This window comes from Grus americana, unplaced genomic scaffold (assembly GCF_028858705.1).
Source record: "Grus americana isolate bGruAme1 unplaced genomic scaffold, bGruAme1.mat scaffold_552, whole genome shotgun sequence".
NCBI classification, from domain to species: Eukaryota; Metazoa; Chordata; class Aves; order Gruiformes; family Gruidae; genus Grus; species Grus americana.
In genome coordinates this window covers 32,847-54,894 of record NW_026561793.1, presented here as the reverse complement: position 1 = coordinate 54,894, position 22,048 = coordinate 32,847, and the positions used below count along the sequence as shown (strand labels likewise).

At 56.0% G+C, this 22,048-nt stretch overlaps 1 protein-coding gene across 2 annotated transcripts; it reads left to right on the top strand.

Annotated features, from left to right (window-relative positions):
- Nucleotides 1-12,102: 12,102 nt before the first annotated feature.
- Nucleotides 12,103-19,796, top strand: LOC129200832 (uncharacterized). 2 transcript variants are annotated; one of them, XR_008575119.1, is made up of 3 exons: nt 12,103-12,202; nt 13,599-13,680; nt 19,649-19,796. XR_008575119.1 is itself a non-coding variant. In XM_054812075.1 (2 exons), the coding sequence occupies exon 2, from the start codon at nt 13,691-13,693 to the stop codon at nt 14,630-14,632; it is 942 nt and encodes a 313-aa protein (XP_054668050.1). In that variant the 5' UTR covers nt 12,103-12,202; nt 13,599-13,690; the 3' UTR covers nt 14,633-14,780. The 2 variants fall into 2 exon arrangements, 1 of the variants encoding a protein (XP_054668050.1); XM_054812075.1 differs by lacking the exon at nt 19,649-19,796 and having other exon boundaries at nt 13,599-14,780.
- The last annotated feature ends 2,252 nt before the right edge of the window (nt 19,797-22,048 follow it).

The window sequence follows — 22,048 nt, the reverse complement described above, 5'->3', positions numbered from 1 at the left end:
TCTCTCTCCCTGTCTCTCTGTCCGGCCCCCAGCCACTGTTTCTGCATTCCTCCCCCTCGGTCCTGTAGCCCGTCGGTATTTCTGCCGTCTCTGGCTCTCTCTGTGCGGCTCCTCGTTCCTGTTGTTCGAGGTCTTCCTTCTCGGCTCCGTAGCGAGTCGTCGTGAGTCTCTCTCTTTCTCCGTCCCTCTTGAGCCTCTTCCCTGCCCCTCGTTTTGAAGGCCCGCCTCTCTGTCCCGGCACCCGTCGCTATGGTTCCTTTTTTCGGTCTGGCTCCGTCTCGCTCCCCGTCCCTGTTTTTCTAAAGTCTCCCCTCTCTGCCTCCTAGCCCGTCGGTACCTTTTTCTTTCCCCGTCGCGGTTCGTCTGGCTCCCTGTCCCTCTTTCTTCCTTCCTTCCTTCCTCCCTGTCTGCCCCGCAGCCCGGCCCTTCGTTCCTTTCTCCTTCCCTCTCTGTCCCTCTCCCGGTCCCCGGCTTTAAACTCTGCTTCTCTGCCCGGTAGCTCGCCACCGTCTTACCTTTCCCCGTCTCTCTCTCTGTCCAGCTCCCTCTCTCGAATCTTCAATTCCTCCCTGTCGCTGCAGAAGCCTGTCGGGACTTTTTCCCCTGCCCGGCTTGCCTCTCCCTGTCTCGCGATTCCTCCCTCTCTGCCCTCTTAGCCGCGACCGTTTTTATATTCTCCGTCTCTCCCTCGGTCCGCCTCGAGATCCCGATTGTTTTTTAAAGCGACCGAATCGTCGAGGTTGGCAGAGACCTTTACGATTATCGGGTGGAACCGCGAACCTGGCGCTGGCAAGTCCCCCTCTGCCCCGCAGCCCGTCCCTTCCCTTCCGACGGCCTCTTTCTCCACCTCCCTCTGTCCGGCTCCCGGCCCCTCTTTTCCACTTCCGCCCTCTGTACCCTGTGGCTTTCCCCCTCTTCTTTCTCTCTCTGTCTCTGTTTGAGGAGGAGCAGCTGCCGCCCCAGCGTTCGCACCCCGTTCACGGTGTCGCGCGCACGCTTCTTCTCGGGCGCGCTTCCTCCTCCTCCTCCTCCTTCGGGCTCGACCCGAGGCTTCCGGCAGCAGTCTCCGGGTGTCGGATTTTGTAAAATAATTAACGTAACTGAAAGGTGCAGCAGCGGGATCGGCCCGGGCGGGGCGCCTCCAAAGAGAGGGACCCCGAACAAAGAAATCCCGGGGCCGTTCCGCGCTTGGGTCCCGGACACCCGCCCCTCGCGCGCTGTCCGCGCGTCCCTTAGTCCCGCGGTGACTTTTGGTCTGGGGTCTTCTACCGTCGTCTCGGATTCTTCTTCTGTATAGCTGTGGGCGGTGCGTTATTCCACAGGTGCCGCTGCGCCGATGCTCCGTACGTTCGCAGTAACGGGTAGAGCGGAAGGCTCCGTGGCCAGGGAAGAGCGGCACGGACACGTTCCTGCTCGCTCCGTTGCACCGGAATTTCGACGGCTGGGTTCGGCCGCTAAATTGATGGCGCTACCGGAAGAAATTTCAGAAAAGTGAGTACTGTGCTTGTCTTTAATCTTTTAAAGTAATTTTTCTACGGGCGCCCGGTCCGTGGCTTAGATATTTGGTTTGCGGCGAAACAGACCCGGAACGTGGCTCCAAGTAGCGTTCCGATTCGCTGAAATTCCCCGTAGTCAGAGAGCAAGAATGGTGAATGTTGCTTGGCGGTTTGAAATCTCAGGCTTTCTCTGAAAGCTGACCTGCCAGAATGAGCCGAAAGCAGGCCGAACGCCAATAGGGATGCCGCAGAAAAGGTCCTCTTCTTGACAGGAGAAGAGCTTGGCGAAACGTCAGCGCCGTTTCCCGTAGGGCCTCCGACGTACCGGTTCGGCAAGCGTGGGCTTTGTGCGATTCCCTCGGGGACGATGGCGAACAAACGTTGTACGGCAGAGAGTATCTTAGCTTACTTTCCATCTCCTGCTCGGTTACTTGCAGAATATTTAATTTGGCGTCGCACGGACCCAGAGGGACGGGTCCCCAACTCATGCTGGTAGGGCAACCCCAGTACCAGCCGGTAAAATCGGAAAAGAGTACGACGTTTTGAAACGTTTGCCTTGCGAGGAGAAGGGCCGTCTCTCGTTAGGCAACTGAATTCTGCGACCGATTTCCACGCCTCACGCGCGTGCGTGCGCGCACACGCGCCCCCCCCCCCCCCCCCAACAGGCAGGCTTTGAAGGAGGCAGTCCCTAAGGCAACGCGATCTAAAACGTGGAAGTTTTTTTTTCTATTTTTAATAGTTTCTTACGGATAGGAGGCTCGTGTGAGCGTTTAGCCTGTCCTGTCCTTAATTCTGAACCCACTGGCTGGTGCAGAAGGACGGTCGTGTGACAAAAACAGCATGAAATTTGTCCCTGTGCCGGCTGCGTCCCGTGGTAAAGGAGTACATCTGTTATTCCTGCGTGAAAGATGTTTGATGAGCGTACCGCATCGTCAGAGCTGCTCTTGGTCTGCCTGCAAGCCGTGGGTTATGATTTAGAAATACGTTCGCCTACCGTTCCTTAACTGTGTGGTTTTGGTTTTTATTTTTTCAAAGAAAGGGTGGCTTTTTCGTCGATCTCTTTGTGAGAGTATCAAATCAGGCGGCGGTAAATACGTAGAAGCAACTAGGCGTACTACGGCGTGTACCGGACAGCGTTGGCGTGCCGCTCTGCTAGCAGCGGAGAGCCAGATGAGGATGCCCGTGGTAAGTACTCGTTCTGCCTCCGGCTGAACGGAAAGATTCTCATGTTGAGGGTTCCTGGGCTTGTCTGTGTGATTAGCATTACTTTTTTTTTTTTTTTTTTTTTTTTTTTATAATATGAAACAGGGTCAGATGATTGTTGATGAGTGGGACTTTGCGTACTCCTTTAGGTAGTTTTTCGTACTGAACCTTAGATCGGTTACAAAACTTAATCTTTGTGCAGTTTACACGTTTTGTAGCAACTACAAAGACATTTATCCTGTAGGTAAGCTGAAAATAAAAATGCGGTTTCTCACCTGATTTTTCTTTCGGAGGAACGCTCGCCCCCAGCGGCTGGTTTTTTTTGCTAGTGTTGTCGGGGGGAAGGAACGGCGGCGCTTGCCTGGTTTCTTCCCCTAGCCAGGGACCTGAAACTTTGTTTTCCTCAGCTGTTTCACTAGAAATTTACAAGTGTCGGTGGTCAACAGTGGCAGAGAATTGGGTGGCGTTTTCAATTTCAAAGGGAAGGAACGTGTTGATGTTAATTCTGTTACCAAAAGCGAAGTACCAGCTGCTTCCTCTTTCTAGATCTTCTCTCCTTTCGCCGTCCTCCCCGAGGGGTAACGTGGCCACGCCGTATACCTTTTCTGCTCTGGTACCGTTCGTTTGATACGCAGGAGCGCTGTGAAATAAATAGAAGGGCTACGGACAGACATCTGCCATCGTTGCGGCTGCCTTAAATCGTGTATTTGTCCCTTTAGCCCGTCATTTCCTTTCCGCTCAGTTGAGTTACGTGCAGCGTTAGGTTCCAGTCGAGAGCGGTGCCGCCGAACAACGCTCTCGGAGCGTGCGCGGAGGAGGGCGACCGAGATGGCGAGAGGTCTCCGAGGCGAGACTTAGGGGGAGCGGCTGAGGTCACTTGGTTTGTTCAGCTTGGAGAAGGGAAGGCCGAGGGGTGACCTCATCGCAGTCTACACCTTCCTCGAGGGGGACGGCGGAGGGGGAGGCGCTGACCTCCGCTCTCTCCGGTGACCGGCACTAGGACCCGAGGAAACGGGACGAAGCTGCGTCAGGGCAAGTTCAGACCGGACGTTGGGAAAAGGCTTTTCACTGAGAGGGCGGTCGGTCAGTCACGGAACAGGCTCCCCAGGGAAGCGGTCGCAGCCACCGAGCCTGTCAGGAGTTCAAGGAGCGTCTGAACGATGCTCTTAGTCGCACGGTTTAGTTTTAGGTAGTCCCGCGTGGAGCGGGGGCTTGGTCTCGGCGATCCGTATGGGTCCCTTCCAACTTGAGATACTCTATGATTCTGTGAAATCTTCTGGGTTAGAAACGACCTTATTGTAATAGAGAATTCGCTGAACGTGGCTTTGTGCAAGGACTGTCGTCTTAGAATATCTTTTTTTTTTTTCTTCCCCCCCCCCCCCCAGATATGAGAAAAGCTCTGTCCAGAGATATGGAGACGAAATCAGTTGTACCTCACCCTGTGACACCGGAAGACATTGAGTAACTGTAAGCTGTGATGCTCAGTGAAATTACTAAGAGCGTTAAGTTTCCCGTGCCTTTGCTTTCACTCTCCCATTCTCTTGTCTTGCGGCACGTCGCATTCTTTGAGGCCGTGGAAGCGACACCGGGAGCGATGGGTTGTCAGAACCAGGTCCTCCTGCCTGTCGCTGGTTTTGCTTACCTTCGCCGTCTCTGTGTACCAGCCTGCATCTCTCTCTCTGTTCCTCAATCCCTGTCCTCTCTTCTCTGTTCTGCTTTGTTTCGCTGCGTATGTCCCGTTCCCTGTCCCACCTTTAGCCTTCCTTCCTTCTTCCTCGCCTTTTTCTTTGTCCTTTTGTCCTGCTCCCCGACCCTGTTTCTCGCTCCATCTGACCGTCCTTTTCCTGGCACCTTTGTGTCTCTGCTCCTTGCCCCCGTCTTTCTCTCCCCTCTGCCCAGTCCTCGTCTCCCTCTTTTGTCTCTCTGTCCCTCTGTCCTCCTTCTGCCTCTGCCCCTCTGTCCTGCTCCCTGCCCCTCTTTTTCTCACTCTGCCCCAGCGTCCCGCTCCCCGGTCCTCTTTCCCTCTGTTGCTCTCTCCTTTTATCTCTCCTTCTCCCTGCTCCCCAGCCCGGTTCTCTCACGCTCCCGCTTCCTTTTTTTATTCTCTGTTGCTCTGTCCTGCTCCCCGTGCCGCTGTCCCTCGCCGTACCTCTCGGTCCGGCTCCCTGCCCTTATTCTCTTTTCCTCCCTCGCCGTGGCGCTGCCCGCCCAGGGTCGTTTCTGCCTCTCTGTCCCGCTCCCCGTCCTGGTTTGTCGGTCGCCGTCCCGCTGCCTCTCTTCCTGCCGCTTCTTCCTCCCTCTCTGTCAGGCTCCCTGTCCCCGTCCTTCACTCGCCGTCCCTTTCCTTGCCTCGTGCTTTCTCGCTCGCCGCCGCCGTCCCCCCCCATCCAGCTGGCTGCCCCTTTTCTCCTCTCTTCTAGCGTCCTGCAGCTGGCTCCTCGGTTTTGGCGGCAGCCTGCACATAGCAGCCCAGCTCTCCAGCAGCCTGACGGACCGACCGTGTGTCTGTTCCACGCCGGACTGGCGAGCGTGGCTCTGGGTAGGACAGCCGAGGTGCCCCAGGGCCGGGCCCCGGTGCGGAGTCTCTCCCGGAACCGGCTCTGTGTGTGACTGAATAAACGCTTGCGGTCTCTTTTGCCGTGCCGGCTGCGTTGGCGCTTCCTTTGCGGGGGGGGGGGGGGGGGGGGGGGGCGAGGGGCCGTGATGGAGGGCAGGGGAGGAGGTGTGTGTGGGGGTATTAACGTATTCAACAAGGTCACATTGCTCGCATCCTCGGGATCCAAAAGGGATGCTTCTTGGCTCCGCCCCTGACCCATGCCAAACGCCGCCCCCCCCCAAACCCCGCCCCCCCCGCCCCCCCCCCCCCGCAAACTCCGCCCCCCCGCAAACTCCGCCCCCACGCAAACTCCGCCCCGATGCACGCCAAGCCCCGCCCCTCACAGAAACTCCGCCCCCATGCAAACTCCGCCCCAATGCATGCCAAGCCCCGCCCCCATGCAAACTCCGCCCCCACACAAACTCCGCCCCGACGCACGCCAAGCCCCGCCCCACGCAAACTCCGCCCTCATGCAAACTCCGCCCCGATGCACGCCAAGCCCCGCCCCTCACGCAAACTCCGCCCCTCACGCAAACTCCGCCCCTCACGCAAACTCCGCCCCCATGCAAACTCCGCCCCGACAGCCAACTCCGCCCCTCACGCAAACTCCGCCCCGACGCAAACTCCGCCCTCACGCAAACTCCGCCCCTCACGCAAACTCCGCCCCGACGCACGCCAAGCCCCGCCCCTCACGCAAACTCCGCCCCTCACGCAAACTCCGCCCCGCACGCAAGCCCCGCCCCGACGCAAACCCCGCCCCCACGCAAACTCCGCCCCGACGCAAACTCCGCCCCTCACGCAAACTCCGCCCCCGACGCACGCCAAGCCCGCCCCTCACGCAAACTCCGCCCCGACGCAAACTCCGCCCCTCACGCAAACTCCGCCCCTCACGCAAACTCCGCCGACGCACGCCAAGCCCCGCCCCTCACGCAAACTCCGCCCCTCACGCAAACTCCGCCCGCGACGCACGCCAAGCCCCGCCCCTCACGCAAACTCCGCCCCCGACGCACGCCAAGCCCCGCCCCCGACGCAAACTCCGCCCCCACGCAAACTCCGCCCCTCACGCAAACTCCGCCCCCGATGCAAACTCCGCCCCTCACGCAAACTCCGCCCCCGACGCACGCCAAACCCCGCCCCTCACGCAAACTCCGCCCCCGACGCACGCCAAGCCCCGCCCCCGACGCAAACTCCGCCCCTTACGCAAACTCCGCCCCTCACGCAAACTCCGCCCCTCACACAAACTCCGCCCCTGACGCACGCCAAGCCCCGCCCCTCACGGAAACTCCGCCCCTCAGACAAACTCCTCCCCCGACGCACGCCAAGCCCCGCCCCCGACGCAAACCCCGCCCCTCACGCAAACTCCGCCCCCGACGCACGCAAACTCCGCCCCCGACGCAAACTCCGCCCTGACGCAAACTCCGCCCCCGATGCATGCCAAGCCCCGCCCCTCACGCAAACTCCGCCCCTCACGCAAACACCGACCCTCACGCAAACACCGCCCCCGACGCACGCCAAGCCCCGCCCCCCACGCAAACTCCGCCCCTCACGCACGCGAAGCCCCGCCCCTCACGCAAACTCCACCCCTCACGCAGACTCCGCCCCCGACGCACGCCAAGCCCTGCCCCTCACGCAAACACCGACCCCGAGGCAAACTCCGCCCGTGATGCACGCCAAGCCCCGCCCCTCACGCAAACTCCGCCTCTGACGCCCGCCAAGCACCGCCCCTCACGCAAACTCCGCCCCCGACGCAAACTCCGCCCCGACGCAAGCCAAGCCCTGCCCCTCACGCAAACTCCGCCCCTGATGCACGCCAAGCCCCGCCCCTCACGCAAACTCCGCCCCCGACGCAAGCCAAGCCCCGCCCCTGACGCAAACTCCGCCCCCGACGCAAACTCCGCCCGCGACGCACGCCAAGCCCCGCCCCTCATGCAAACTCCGCCCTGACGCAACCTCCGCCCCCGATGCATGCCGAGCCCCGCCCCTCACGCAAACTCCGCCCCCGACGCACACTCCGCCCCCGACGCAAACTCCGCCCCCGACGCACGCCAAGCTCCGCCCCCGACGCAAACTCCGCCCCTCATGCAAACTCCGCCCCCGACGCAAACTCCGCCCCTCACGCAAACTCCGCCCCCGACGCACGCCAAGCCCCGCCCCTCATGCAAACTCCGCCCCCGACGCAAACTCCGCCCCCGACGCACGCCAAGCCCCGCCCCTCACGCAAACTCCGCCCCCGACGCACGCCAAGCCCCGCCCCTCACGCAGCCCACAGCGCATGCTCGCTCGGTGCTGCCGCCTAGCGACCAAATTTCGGTACTGCAGCGGCAGCGCCGCGCATGCGCAGTGCAGCGCCACGCCCCCTCCCCGGAACCGGCTGCCGGCAGCCGCTGTGCAGGGGCTGCTGTGAGCCGAGGGAGGAGCGGAGGCGTCGCCGGGCTGCGGCTGCACGGAGGGAGAAGGTGAGCGGGGCAGCGGGACGGACCGGCGGGTCCCGGGGAAAGCCCCGAGGAGGGCGGCGGCAGCGGTGCCGCCTCCGAGGAGAGGCGGGGGGGCGGCGGGGTCCGTGTCACAGAGGGGAGGGGGGCTGCCCGGAGCCGTGCGGCGGGTGGGGGGGGGTGCGCGCCGTGTCGGAACCGGGCGGGGAGACCGTCCGGAGCCGCGCGGCGGGGGCTGCCCGGAGCCGGCGGGCGTCCGCGCCTTTCGGAGGTGGCTGAGGGGAGGCGGGGGGGGGGGGGGGGCGCCAGCCCGGAGCCGCGCTGCGGAGCTCGGGGCTGCCGTCGCGGCTCGGCGGGGCTTTCGGGTGAGTCGGCTTTCGGGTGAGGGCACGGGACGGTGTCCCCGCAGGGTCAGGAAGCGTGGAAGGCTGCCTCCCGCGGCACGCCGGGAGTTGCAGTCTTGGGGCACGCGGCTGCTGGTCGGCCATATTGGCTCCCCGGAGCACGCCGGGAAGTGTAGTCTTACGGCACTCTAATGGCTGCCACGCGGCGCTTGCCAGTGCGTGCCGGGAGGCGTCGTTTTCGCGGACGTGGCTGCCGGACAGCCCGACTTGCTCTCGCAGGAGCGCGAGGTTGGGGTTTTTTTGCCGGTTTCGAGTGGTTTTCTGCAGGCTTCCAGCCGCTCCCGAGCAGCGGTGCGGCCGTGCTACGAGAGCGCGCGCGCGCGCGGTGAGGCGTTGCCCGGTGTCCCGAGACGAGCGCTACCGGTCGGACTCTCCGGAAGCCTGTCCGGCAGCCCCAGGCCGCCCCCGAGCCCTGGCGTGAAGGCGGCAAGCTGGCCCTCGCCTGTGCCGCTTTCTTCCTGAACGGGGGTGCTGGCGGCGGCGGCAGCGGCAGCAGCGCGGGGAAAGAGCGGCGTCTCCGGAAGCCCCTGCAGAAGGAGGAGGGTCTCCGGCCAGGGCCGACCTCCGGTAGTAACGGCCACTGCTTTTTCTTTCCCTCTCCCAGGCCGCGCTGAGGACGTGGTTGCCCGTCCCTCCCTTGGGGATGCCGTCGACTGCACCCGCCTCGCCTGTGCCTGGCCTGGCTCGCCTCGTGGCGTGGGGGCGAAAAGGGACAGGCGGCGGAGCGCTTACCGGCCGTGGACAGGAGCTGCCCTAAGGGAAGCTGGAATGGCCAGAGAAAGGTGAAGAAGAAGAAGAAGAAGAGATGGAAGGCTCTCCGGCCGGCAGCTGCCTCCCGCTGCAGGCAAGAGAGCGCCTGCCTCGCCGGGTGAGGAAAGATCCCTCGTTGCGCTCCGCGGCAGGTCAGGCTGCCGACGGGCACCGCAGGGTCGCCACGCGTAATCCAAAGCACGGTGCGGCCGCGTACCGAGGGAGGCAGGGAGGGAGGCAGGGAGGCAGGCTACTCATCTAGGCAGACTCGTCTCCTCGGAGCTGTAAGACACCCGTGTATTCTCTTAGGCGGAGGACAGCCGAGCGACCGGAGTGACAGCAAAGGAAAGGCGGAGAGCAGGAGAAAGAAGCGTCTGCGCTGGCAAGCTCTCCCGGCAGCGCCGAGAGCCAGAGCTGCGGTGAGTCCTGGGCCCGCGGGGCCCCATCGCCTCTCCTCTGCGTCGCGGGCCCTCCTCTGCCCCCCTCGCTTTCCCACCCCGCTGTGGGGTTTTTTGGTTTGCTTTCTGCTCCCCGCTATGTTCTTTTTCCATCTCGCTCTGACGGGCTGCCTGTCCCCACCTTTTTTAGGTCCTCGCTCTCTCTGCCCCGTAGCCCGTGGCTATTGTTTCCTTCTCTCTCTCCCTGTCTCTCTGTCCGGCCCCCAGCCACTGTTTCTGCATTCCTCCCCCTCGGTCCTGTAGCCCGTCGGTATTTCTGCCGTCTCTGGCTCTCTCTGTGCGGCTCCTCGTTCCTGTTGTTCGAGGTCTTCCTTCTCGGCTCCGTAGCGAGTCGTCGTGAGTCTCTCTCTTTCTCCGTCCCTCTTGAGCCTGTTCCCTGCCCCTCGTTTTGAAGGCCCGCCTCTCTGTCCCGGCACCCGTCGCTATGGTTCCTTTTTTTGGTCTGGCTCCGTCTCGCTCCCCGTCCCTGTTTTTCTAAAGTCTCCCCTCTCTGCCTCCTAGCCCGTCGGTACCTTTTTCTTTCCCCGTCGCGGTTCGTCTGGCTCCCTGTCCCTCTTTCTTTCTTCCTTCCTTCCTCCCTGTCTGCCCCGCAGCCCGGCCCTTCGTTCCTTTCTCCTTCCCTCTCTGTCCCTCTCCCGGTCCCCGGCTTTAAACTCTGCTTCTCTGCCCGGTAGCTCGCCACCGTCTTACCTTTCCCCGTCTCTCTCTCTGTCCAGCTCCCTCTCTCGAATCTTCAATTCCTCCCTGTCGCTGCAGAAGCCTGTCGGGACTTTTTCCCCTGCCCGGCTTGCCTCTCCCTGTCTCGCGATTCCTCCCTCTCTGCCCTCTTAGCCGCGACCGTTTTTATATTCTCCGTCTCTCCCTCGGTCCGCCTCGAGATCCCGATTGTTTTTTAAAGCGACCGAATCGTCGAGGTTGGCAGAGACCTTTACGATTATCGGGTGGAACCGCGAACCTGGCGCTGGCAAGTCCCCCTCTGCCCCGCAGCCCGTCCCTTCCCTTCCGACGGCCTCTTTCTCCACCTCCCTCTGTCCGGCTCCCGGCCCCTCTTTTCCACTTCCGCCCTCTGTACCCTGTGGCTTTCCCCCTCTTCTTTCTCTCTCTGTCTCTGTTTGAGGAGGAGCAGCTGCCGCCCCAGCGTTCGCACCCCGTTCACGGTGTCGCGCGCACGCTTCTTCTCGGGCGCGCTTCCTCCTCCTCCTCCTCCTCCTTCGGGCTCGACCCGAGGCTTCCGGCAGCAGTCTCCGGGTGTCGGATTTTGTAAAATAATTAACGTAACTGAAAGGTGCAGCAGCGGGATCGGCCCGGGCGGGGCGCCTCCAAAGAGAGGGACCCCGAACAAAGAAATCCCGGGGCCGTTCCACGCTTGGGTCCCGGACACCCGCCCCTCGCGCGCTGTCCGCGCGTCCCTTAGTCCCGCGGTGACTTTTGGTCTGGGGTCTTCTACCGTCGTCTCGGATTCTTCTTCTGTATAGCTGTGGGCGGTGCGTTATTCCACAGGTGCCGCCGCGCCGATGCTCCGTACGTTCGCAGTAACGGGTAGAGCGGAAGGCTCCGTGGCCAGGGAAGAGCGGCACGGACACGTTCCTGCTCGCTCCGTTGCACCGGAATTTCGACGGCTGGGTTCGGCCGCTAAATTGATGGCGCTACCGGAAGAAATTTCAGAAAAGTGAGTACTGTGCTTGTCTTTAATCTTTTAAAGTAATTTTTCTACGGGCGCCCGGTCCGTGGCTTAGATATTTGGTTTGCGGCGAAACAGACCCGGAACGTGGCTCCAAGTAGCGTTCCGATTCGCTGAAATTCCCCGTAGTCAGAGAGCAAGAATGGTGAATGTTGCTTGGCGGTTTGAAATCTCAGGCTTTCTCTGAAAGCTGACCTGCCAGAATGAGCCGAAAGCAGGCCGAACGCCAATAGGGATGCCGCAGAAAAGGTCCTCTTCTTGACAGGAGAAGAGCTTGGCGAAACGTCAGCGCCGTTTCCCGTAGGGCCTCCGACGTACCGGTTCGGCAAGCGTGGGCTTTGTGCGATTCCCTCGGGGACGATGGCGAACAAACGTTGTACGGCAGAGAGTATCTTAGCTTACTTTCCATCTCCTGCTCGGTTACTTGCAGAATATTTAATTTGGCGTCGCACGGACCCAGAGGGACGGGTCCCCAACTCATGCTGGTAGGGCAACCCCAGTACCAGCCGGTAAAATCGGAAAAGAGTACGACGTTTTGAAACGTTTGCCTTGCGAGGAGAAGGGCCGTCTCTCGTTAGGCAACTGAATTCTGCGACCGATTTCCACGCCTCACGCGCGTGCGTGCGCGCACACGCGCCCCCCCCCCCCCCCCCCCCCAACAGGCAGGCTTTGAAGGAGGCAGTCCCTAAGGCAACGCGATCTAAAACGTGGAAGTTTTTTTTTCTATTTTTAATAGTTTCTTACGGATAGGAGGCTCGTGTGAGCGTTTAGCCTGTCCTGTCCTTAATTCGGAACCCACTGGCTGGTGCAGAAGGACGGTCGTGTGACAAAAACAGCATGAAATTTGTCCCTGTGCCGGCTGCGTCCCGTGGTAAAGGAGTACATCTGTTATTCCTGCGTGAAAGATGTTTGATGAGCGTACCGCATCGTCAGAGCTGCTCTTGGTCTGCCTGCAAGCCGTGGGTTATGATTTAGAAATACGTTCGCCTACCGTTCCTTAACTGTGTGGTTTTGGTTCTTATTTTTTCAAAGAAAGGGTGGCTTTTTCGTCGATCTCTTTGTGAGAGTATCAAATCAGGCGGCGGTAAATACGTAGAAGCAACTAGGCGTACTACGGCGTGTACCGGACAGCGTTGGCGTGCCGCTCTGCTAGCAGCGGAGAGCCAGATGAGGATGCCCGTGGTAAGTACTCGTTCTGCCTCCGGCTGAACGGAAAGATTCTCATGTTGAGGGTTCCTGGGCTTGTCTGTGTGATTAGCATTACTTTTTTTTTTTTTTTTTTTTTTTATAATATGAAACAGGGTCAGATAATTGTTGATGAGTGGGACTTTGCGTACTCCTTTAGGTAGTTTTTCGTACTGAACCTTAGATCGGTTACAAAACTTAATCTTTGTGCAGTTTACACGTTTTGTAGCAACTACAAAGACATTTATCCTGTAGGTAAGCTGAAAATAAAAATGCGGTTTCTCACCTGATTTTTCTTTCGGAGGAACGCTCGCCCCCAGCGGCTGGTTTTTTTTGCTAGTGTTGTCGGGGGGAAGGAACGGCGGCGCTTGCCTGGCTTCTTCCCCTAGCCAGGGACCTGAAACTTTGTTTTCCTCAGCTGTTTCACTAGAAATTTACAAGTGTCGGTGGTCAACAGTGGCAGAGAATTGGGTGGCGTTTTCAATTTCAAAGGGAAGGAACGTGTTGATGTTAATTCTGTTACCAAAAGCGAAGTACCAGCTGCTTCCTCTTTCTAGATCTTCTCTCCTTTCGCCGTCCTCCCCGAGGGGTAACGTGGCCACGCAGTATACCTTTTCTGCTCTGGTACCGTTCGTTTGATACGCAGGAGCGCTGTGAAATAAATAGAAGGGCTACGGACAGACATCTGCCATCGTTGCGGCTGCCTTAAATCGTGTATTTGTCCCTTCAGCCCGTCATTTCCTTTCCGCTCAGTTGAGTTACGTGCAGCGTTAGGTTCCAGTCGAGAGCGGTGCCGCCGAACAACGCTCTGGGAGCGTGCGCGGAGGAGGGCGACCGAGATGGCGAGAGGTCTCCGAGGCGAGACTTAGGGGGAGCGGCTGAGGTCACTTGGTTTGTTCAGCTTGGAGAAGGGAAGGCCGAGGGGTGACCTCATCGCAGTCTACACCTTCCTCGAGGGGGACGGCGGAGGGGGAGGCGCTGACCTCCGCTCTCTCCGGTGACCGGCACTAGGACCCGAGGAAACGGGACGAAGCTGCGTCAGGGCAAGTTCAGACCGGACGTTGGGAAAAGGCTTTTCACTGAGAGGGCGGTCGGTCAGTCACGGAACAGGCTCCCCAGGGAAGCGGTCGCAGCCACCGAGCCTGTCAGGAGTTCAAGGAGCGTCTGAACGATGCTCTTAGTCGCACGGTTTAGTTTTAGGTAGTCCCGCGTGGAGCGGGGGCTTGGTCTCGGCGATCCGTATGGGTCCCTTCCAACTTGAGATACTCTATGATTCTGTGAAATCTTCTGGGTTAGAAATGACCTTATTGTAATAGAGAATTCGCTGAACGTGGCTTTGTGCAAGGACTGTCGTCTTAGAATATCTTTTTTTTTTTTTCTTCCCCCCCCCCAGATATGAGAAAAGCTCTGTCCAGAGATATGGAGACGAAATCAGTTGTACCTCACCCTGTGACACCGGAAGACATTGAGTAACTGTAAGCTGTGATGCTCAGTGAAATTACTAAGAGCGTTAAGTTTCCCGTGCCTTTGCTTTCACTCTCCCATTCTCTTGTCTTGCGGCACGTCGCATTCTTTGAGGCCGTGGAAGCGACACCGGGAGCGATGGGTTGTCAGAACCAGGTCCTCCTGCCCGTCGCTGGTTTTGCTTACCTTCGCCGTCTCTGTGTACCAGCCTGCGTCTCTCTCTCTGTTCCTCAATCCCTGTCCTCTCTTCTCTGTTCTGCTTTGTTTCGCTGCGTATGTCCCGTTCCCTGTCCCACCTTTAGCCTTCCTTCCTTCTTCCTCGCCTTTTTCTTTGTCCTTTTGTCCTGCTCCCCGACCCTGTTTCTCGCTCCATCTGACCGTCCTTTTCCTGGCACCTTGGTGTCTCTGCTCCTTGCCCCCGTCTTTCTCTCCCCTCTGCCCAGTCCTCGTCTCCCTCTTTTGTCTCTCTGTCCCTCTGTCCTCCTTCTGCCTCTGCCCCTCTGTCCTGCTCCCTGCCCCTCTTTTTCTCACTCTGCCCCAGCGTCCCGCTCCCCGGTCCTCTTTCCCTCTGTTGGTCTCTCCTTTTATCTCTCCTTCTCCCTGCTCCCCAGCCCGGTTCTCTCACGCTCCCGCTTCCTTTTTTTATTCTCTGTTGCTCTGTCCTGCTCCCCGTGCCGCTGTCCCTCGCCGTACCTCTCGGTCCGGCTCCCTGCCCTTATTCTCTTTTCCTCCCTCGCCGTGGCGCTGCCCGCCCAGGGTCGTTTCTGCCTCTCTGTCCCGCTCCCCGTCCTGGTTTGTCGGTCGCCGTCCCGCTGCCTCTCTTCCTGCCGCTTCTTCCTCCCTCTCTGTCAGGCTCCCTGTCCCCGTCCTTCACTCGCCGTCCCTTTCCTTGCCTCGTGCTTTCTCGCTCGCCGCCGCCGTCCCCCCCATCCAGCTGGCTGCCCCTTTTCTCCTCTCTTCTAGCGTCCTGCAGCTGGCTCCTCGGTTTTGGCGGCAGCCTGCACATAGCAGCCCAGCTCTCCAGCAGCCTGACGGACCGACCGTGTGTCTGTTCCACGCCGGACTGGCGAGCGTGGCTCTGGGTAGGACAGCCGAGGTGCCCCAGGGCCGGGCCCCGAGCCCCGGTGCGGAGTCTCTCCCGGAACCGGCTCTGTGTGTGACTGAATAAACGCTTGCGGTCTCTTTTGCTGTGCCGGCTGCATTGGCGCTTCCTTTGCGGGGGTGCTGTGATGGAGGGCAGGGGAGGAGGGGTGTGGGGGGGGTCAGGTAATGGCCCCCTGTTCATGTGGGGCTCCAGCTGTGGGTTGGGGCTGGAGGAGTCCCAGGTGCAGGCAGTGAGGCTGCTGGTGCCCCAGGTGCGGGCAGTGAGGCTGATGGCCATGGCCCCTCCCTATAAGGGGCTGCTGGTGTGCAGTGGCTGCTGTGAGCCAAGGGAGGAGCGGAGGCGTTGCTGGGCTGTGGCTGCATGGAGGGAGAAGGTGAGTGGGGCAGCCTCTGAGGAGGGGTAGGGGTAGGTGGGTGGCAGGGTGCAGGTCAGAAGCATGGAGCTGAAGGGGGGCTGCCTGGAGCTGTGTGGGGGGGTCTGCGCTGTGTCGCAGCTGGGCGGCAAGGGTTGCCTGGAGCCACGCTGCGGAGCTCCGCGGGGATTTCGGTGAGTTGGTGCGAGGGAATGGGACAGTGTCCCCGCAGGGTCAGGAAGCGTGGAAGGCTGCCTCCCGCAGCACGCTGGGAGCTGTAGTCTTACGGCACTCGGCTGACATGCAGTGTTTGCCAGTGCGTGCCGGCAGCTGTCATTTCCCCTTTTGGAAAAGGCACTGTCTGCCTCTCACCTCAACAAAAATGCTCTAGCTCTGGTTAGTCCAGACAGCTGTTCCCAGCTGCAGCACCTCCCCTGTAGCCTGTCCCATAGCCACAGACTGCTGCCTGACCCTGTCTTCACATTAGCACGCTGGCCCTCAAAGATAGTTTATTGCACCATAAATGCTGGTGTCATTAGCATCAGTTTGGAGAAAATAGCGGCATCTCCAAAAGCTCCCCCAGAAGAAGGGGTTGCTGCTTCAGGAGAGCTACAGTCATCACTGTGGATGAGAGTTGCTGGTTGTTTACCTCTCCCAGAGGCAGTGGTGAGGGGTCAGTTGTTGGTTCCTCTCTGGGGATGTTGTTTGCTGCATCTGCCTCAGGTTTGTGTGGGTTGCCTTTGGCCTCCTTCTCCTAGAGGCACAGGCAAAAAAGCATAGCTGGACACTTACTGGCCGCACAGAGGAGCTGCTGAGGCCCAAGCCCAAGGCCAGAAAAAGGCAATGCAGCTGAAGAATAAAATGAAGGGGATCCAGCTGGCAGCTTCATTAAAGAAACAGAGGAGGAGGACCTCCTGCAGGCAGGAGACCATCTCTCTGGGTTAAGAAGAACACCTCTTAGCACAGTCCTTGGCAGATCCGATCTCTAACGTGCGCCCCACCATCAAAATTCCTCCTTTAGACAAATATCGTAACATCCTCTGCGTAGAGAGACGTTACCCCCCCAGAGAGTCGGAATCGGCAGTTTTATCTTAACCACGTTTTTGTGGGAAATCGGACTAAATGTAACACAACTAATCCTATTAAATCTCGCTCGAGCCGGGCCCAGAGGGGACCAAAGGCATCGGGAGTATTTTGGTCGCGTAGCGACAAAGCTTATAAAGTACTTCCGCGTCGGGGAGGAATTCGCACTCTAGGATTGGTAACTGCGGATTTACAAATGCTCCCGAAAACTGTAGAAGTTCCAATCTGGCATCGCACCTTTTTAACTCGCGTTAAAAGGACCGATACCCCATTAATAGAAAAGCCCTCGGGATTTCATTCTTTTCTCCGATGGTTCATACCATCTTTAGGGGTGACCGAACTGGAAAAAGTGATTTTAAACATATCAGGAGAAATTGAAAAACCGGCAAACTATACCGCTCGTGGGTTAACAACCTTGCAAATTGAAATCGCAGAACTCTCAAAAGTTACCCTCCAAAATCTTACGGCCTTAGATACGACGTTAGCATCGCAAGGTGGAGTTCGCACAACACTAAATGCGAGTCGTCGCACGCGTATGGATCATTCAGGGGAATTATTGACTGACGTACATAAAATCTGGGAAATTAATTCTCGAATGCGACAAGTACAAAAAGACGATACATCTCGGGGTTTTACCGATACCATGTCGGGGTTGACTTCCCGGGTTCCTGATCTATCTGCGCGGCTCAAAAAGGCCCTTGCTGTGGCAGCCTTAGCAATTGTAGGGATTGTACGCGTAATAGCGATTTTTCAATCTTGTATAACCTGTTTTTCTAGTATAGTAGCAAAATGGCAACGAGCTCGGAGATATAAATAATTGCAGGGATGCAATAAAAACAAACGGAGGGAACTGTAAAAAAATATAGAAGCCCAGCTATAAGAAAACTTATGCTAACTAGAAAGCTGCTTAAGGCCTAGAACTGTTTTAAAGCCTATAATCATGGGAAAGGGGTTTCTAATCAAGGTAATAGATAACGAAGCTAACCGACCCCGGCAGCGTACAATGCCGCTACGTTCCTCGTACGGTCCCTACCCAACCGGACAATAGGCCCGGGAATATTAATCTTACAAAGTAAGTTGTTACAGACAGGCGCATCCGCAGCAAGGATACCGCGCACGCCTGCAAGAAGAGGGCCATCCGGCGGACACGGGTGCGTGACCACCGGCGACCGCCAGAGACCTCCGAGGACCGCCGACTCAAATCACCGAGCGTGCGTGACGGGGAGGAGAATATGGAAATGAATTCTAAGAAATGATTATCATAGGACTGCCTTTTCTTGGAAAATAATGGATACGTATATTTTGATTCTATAGAACCTGCGTCTCGGTAATCACCCGGAAGCACGTTTGGCGGAGCCGTTTCCCCCGTGCATCCGGCGCTGCAGTAAAGCAAACCTAGGGTAACTCACCTCTGGTAGATTTAACAAATCTGTTTCCCTCTCCCTATTTTTTATTCCTCCCTCTGTACCCACTCACTGTTTAAATTTTTATGTTTCCTTCTCTTCATCTCCCTGTCCCTTTTTTAATATTTCTGTGTTTCTTGTATCCCATCAGGTTTTAAATTTTCTTTCCACATTGTCCTCTACCCATCTTCCTGTCCCTACATTTTATTTCTTGTACTCAGTTGCTTTTTAAAATTCCTTCTACATCTCTCTGTCTCCCTTTCTTGATGTTTTTAAATTGTTTTCTATGTTCCCTATAGGCCATTGCTATTTAATTTCTCTTTCAACAACTCCATATATCCATCTCCCTTTCCCTAAATTTTAATTCATCCTTTTCTGCCGTATACCCCGCCGCTTTTTAAATTTTCTTTCAATGTTTCCTTCTATTCTCATCCCCATTCCTACTTTTTTCTTCTTTCTGATGTTTCTTGTAGCCTATCGCTTTTAAAAATTTCTACGTCTCCCTCTATCCGACTCCCCGTCTCTATTTTTTAATTCCTCCTTCTGTGCCCTGCACAGGGTCACTGTAAAAATTTTCAATGTCTCCATTTATTTAGTTTCCCATACTCGGTCCATTTTTTTTGTCACGTACCTCATTGATTTTTAGTTTTGCGCACGTGCTATTTTCCCCCGTTCTTATTTTATTCTCATCTTTCCTTAAAGCTGTCGCATTTAAAATTTTCTTTCTATGTCTAAGCTTATTTGCTTTGATGTCCCTATTTTTTGTTTTCCCATGTGCCCTATACCTCATCGCTTTTAAAATTTTTTCAACGTCCACTTTAACCAATTCTGCCTTATTTGTTTCTCATCCATCCTGTACCCCCTTGCTTTTGAAATTTTCTTCCTACGTCTCTCCGTATTTTTCTCCCTATTCTTGTTTTGTAATTTTTCCTTTTCTTTCCTTAATGCCCCTGCTTTTATCATTTGCTTCCTCTGTGTGTCTCTATCACCCTACCCTTATTTTTTTTTGTCATGTCTTTCCTTAATGCCTTTGCTTTTAAAATTTTCTTTCTATGTCTACTTAAACCCATTTGCTGTCTTTATTTTTAATTTTTTTCCCCATCTGTTCTGAACGCCATCGCTTTTTCCATTTTCATTCCACGTCTACTTTTATCAAGCTCCCTATCCGTATTTTTAAATTTATTGACGTCCGTCACGTACCCCGTCGCCTCTTAAATCGTATTTCCTTGTCGGCATCTATTTTTTACCATATCCTCATTTTAAATTTTTTTCTCGCCTGGCTTAATGCCATCCCTTATTATGTTTTCTTTCTGTGACAACTTTTACGTTGACATCTGTTTTTTTTATTGTTTTCTTGTCTTTCCCATACTCTGTCGCTCTCCAAATTTTCTGTTTAAGTCTCTATATCTAGTTTTTCGTCCCATTTTTATTTGTTCTCCTGCATTTCCTGTACCGCAACTTTTAAAACTGCGTTTCTGCGCGTGCCGGTTTTGGACGGGATAGGGTTAGTTTCCTTCACGGTAGCCGTTACGGGGCTACGTTTCGGATTCATGCCAAAAACAGCGTGCATACTACGGCGGCGCTTTAATTATCGCCGATATTTTGTTGTAGCTACTTGCCCGCTCGTAAGGGTGTTTTGTAGCGTTTCTGATGCATATTTTTCATTTTCTATGGTTTTCTGGCGCTTTCTCTCCTTTGGGACTCATCTAGTTCCGTTAAGGGAGTCAGTCGGAGAGACTGTCGAGGTTAGCTGACAATTTACAGTAAGTAATTTACTGTTCAGCCAGAGATATTTTTGAGAAGGGCTTCTCACAGGGTCTATTCCAGCTTTGTCATTCAGTCTTATCCAGAACGTAGTTCCGGTAGAAGTCAGGCGGTATGTGCGGTCTCGCTCAAAATGACATGTAAGCCCGGAGCATTTTGGGGTTTTTATAGTAAACTAACAGATGTAATTTTCAACAACAAGATTGTCATTGCATTTAATTAACTACTTTGCTATAAGATTTAACGTACCATTTATCTCTTTCTGTATACAGCCCAGAAAAATCAAAACTAATTACATACCCGGTCACATCATCGATACGATAGATGGAGTCGCAGTAAAAGAGCGGGTATCATTGTTTCCAGCCAGAGCTGCTTTCTCTATTCAGCACTTAGTACACCATAAACTCAAGACAGGTAAGAAAATCCACTGCTGCTCTTCCGGCCGCTTTTAAGCCTTGTGGTGGTCAGCCCCTCCCCTTTCCCAGGGGCTGGTGGGAAGGATGGTGGGCGGGGCCCGGGGTATATGAACCGCAGGCCTCTGCCAGGGAGCTCAATCTGCTTCCAGGCTTCTCTGGTATCAGAGCTATGCTGGTCCTTCAGTCAAGGGCAGCTTTAGTATCAGTTTGGCTTTTTGGGTAGATACATCTGAGATAAGAGCCTCAGGACTGGTCAAGGTTAAGCAGTGTATTTAATAGAAAGTATGCTTTATGCAGATTTGGTGGGGTTTTTCATTTATTAGTTTTCAGGTCAGTATTTTTATATTGAGCATTCTGAGGTTTGTAAGATCATTTAATAACATGTATTTCTTTTTTTTTTTTTTTTTCTAGGTCCATTGCATTTTACTGGAATTCCTGATTTTACAGAAGAGGGAACCTTGGTTTTTTTCTCCAGTTTTCCTGTAAGCTATGTAAGTTGCCAGTATTATTTCTCTTAATAGGACTGACGATGAGATTATCTAGCAGGGGTTAGGTTCAGCATCTTGTATGTATTCATTCACAGAGTTTTAGCATTTCTGAAGAAAGCAGCAGGGATGTAAGGTATAGTGTCTTTCAGGCTACAGGACAGCTCGCCGCTTTTCCCGATCACCCACGGAGTACCACGTTGTTCCTAGAACCTTTGCGGCTCACTGCAGGCTTCTCATAGATTATAAGCATTGGGACTTTGTTTTGTTTTGCAGGCTCATAGCTCGCGGAAAGATAGAAGGTAAGAGTCATCTGCAGTAGGCAGTGTAAGGCTTTGAGGAGCGGCCGACACGGGGGGCGCAAATACAAGGAGAGAGCTGTCAGGAAGGAGCGGCGTTCCTTCTCGGAGTTCAGGAGAAGAGAAGGAGTTTCTAAAGTTTTGGGACCGAGGGACAGTTGTGAAAGAGGAGGGCTCATCACCCATTCTCAGATAAGTTTTACAGGTGGATTTGGGTGCCACCGAGGACTATTCTAGCTCAGTCTCATCGCAGCCGACCGGAGGCACGACGATCCCAAGACGTGCGGCGTAAGTTATCCGGCCCTCGGCACGGCCATAAGCAGAGCTGAATGTCAGAAGATTCTCATCTTGTGAAGCATGGGGTAGGTTAAAATATACCTTCCTGAACTCTGAAGTCTCTGCTTCCGTGTACCTTCTGCTTTCTTTATTCCCTGACTTAATTTTTGCATCCATGCCTTCACCGTCCATCTGGATGTCACAGTTACTTAGAGACACAGACTAGGCAATTATTTCCAGCGCAGGCTTGAGCGACCGTATTCCCTGGAATTTCACGGTGAAGAGGATGCGTATCGCCCGCGCTCGTAACGGTCTCCAGCCGGGGGTCTGTCTTTTATTGTGGTCCTGACACAAAGCTTTTTCTATTTTCTAGTTTTACCTTTTTCCGTAAGCGAACGATGAGGCTTGCTCTAGTACCGGTCACGGCAGTTATGTTCTCTTGTTCTTGGAAGCATTTAAGGTTAGAGTAGAGGAGAGGGCTGTCTGGGAGCAGTTCCATTTGGGCAGGCAAAGGGAGCGGGTTGCTCATCGGCACAATGCTAGACCGGGCAGGGCAGTTCCAGCCTGTGTTATGTCTGTGTGTCTTGTCCTGTGTGTCTCAGCCCTTCCTTGGGTCTCAACACCCTCTTTGCGCTCAAAGGGCATGGCATGCTTCTCGGTTGCCATCCCTAGGCTCTCGGATGCCTCCGCTCATCGGCGTAGCGCCAGTCGGGCGCTTCTTAGCTTGCCTTGCAAGCTTACGGCGTGGATTGTTCTCGCGTGTTGGAAGCTTCCAGCGGGTCCTCTTTTTGCAGCCTAGTCCTAGGCCGCATCGGGAGCTCTGCTCTCCAGCTGTCTGTTCTCAGGGACCGAGGCTTCTTCTCTGCATCGTTACATTCTTAGGTCTTGAAGAGAGGCTTCTTGCCGCATCCCTCGCCCTGGTTTTGACCGTAGCTTCTTACAACTGGCTATCACGGTCCATTCTTTTCTGGGATTGCCATAGAGCTTCTGTGCCCGGGCGTCATGCCCTGTAGGTCATCTTGTTGGGCCGCCTCTCCGGTCCGGGAGTCGTTCCTCTCGCTGAGAGTTTTCTCTCACTTGTGATTTGTGGTGTTTGTAGCATTCTGTGTAGCGTTGATCCCCGTGCGTGTGTGTCTTGGGCGTGGAGCTGCTCTGCCCGGGGCTGTCGAGTCCAGGGTTAGGCGGAATAGCAATAG

What these genes read in the sequence shown, in the direction of transcription:
- LOC129200832 (XM_054812075.1), top strand. Translation starts at nt 13,691, where the DNA reads ATGCTCAGTGAAATTACTAAGAGCGTTAAGTTTCCCGTGCCTTTGCTT.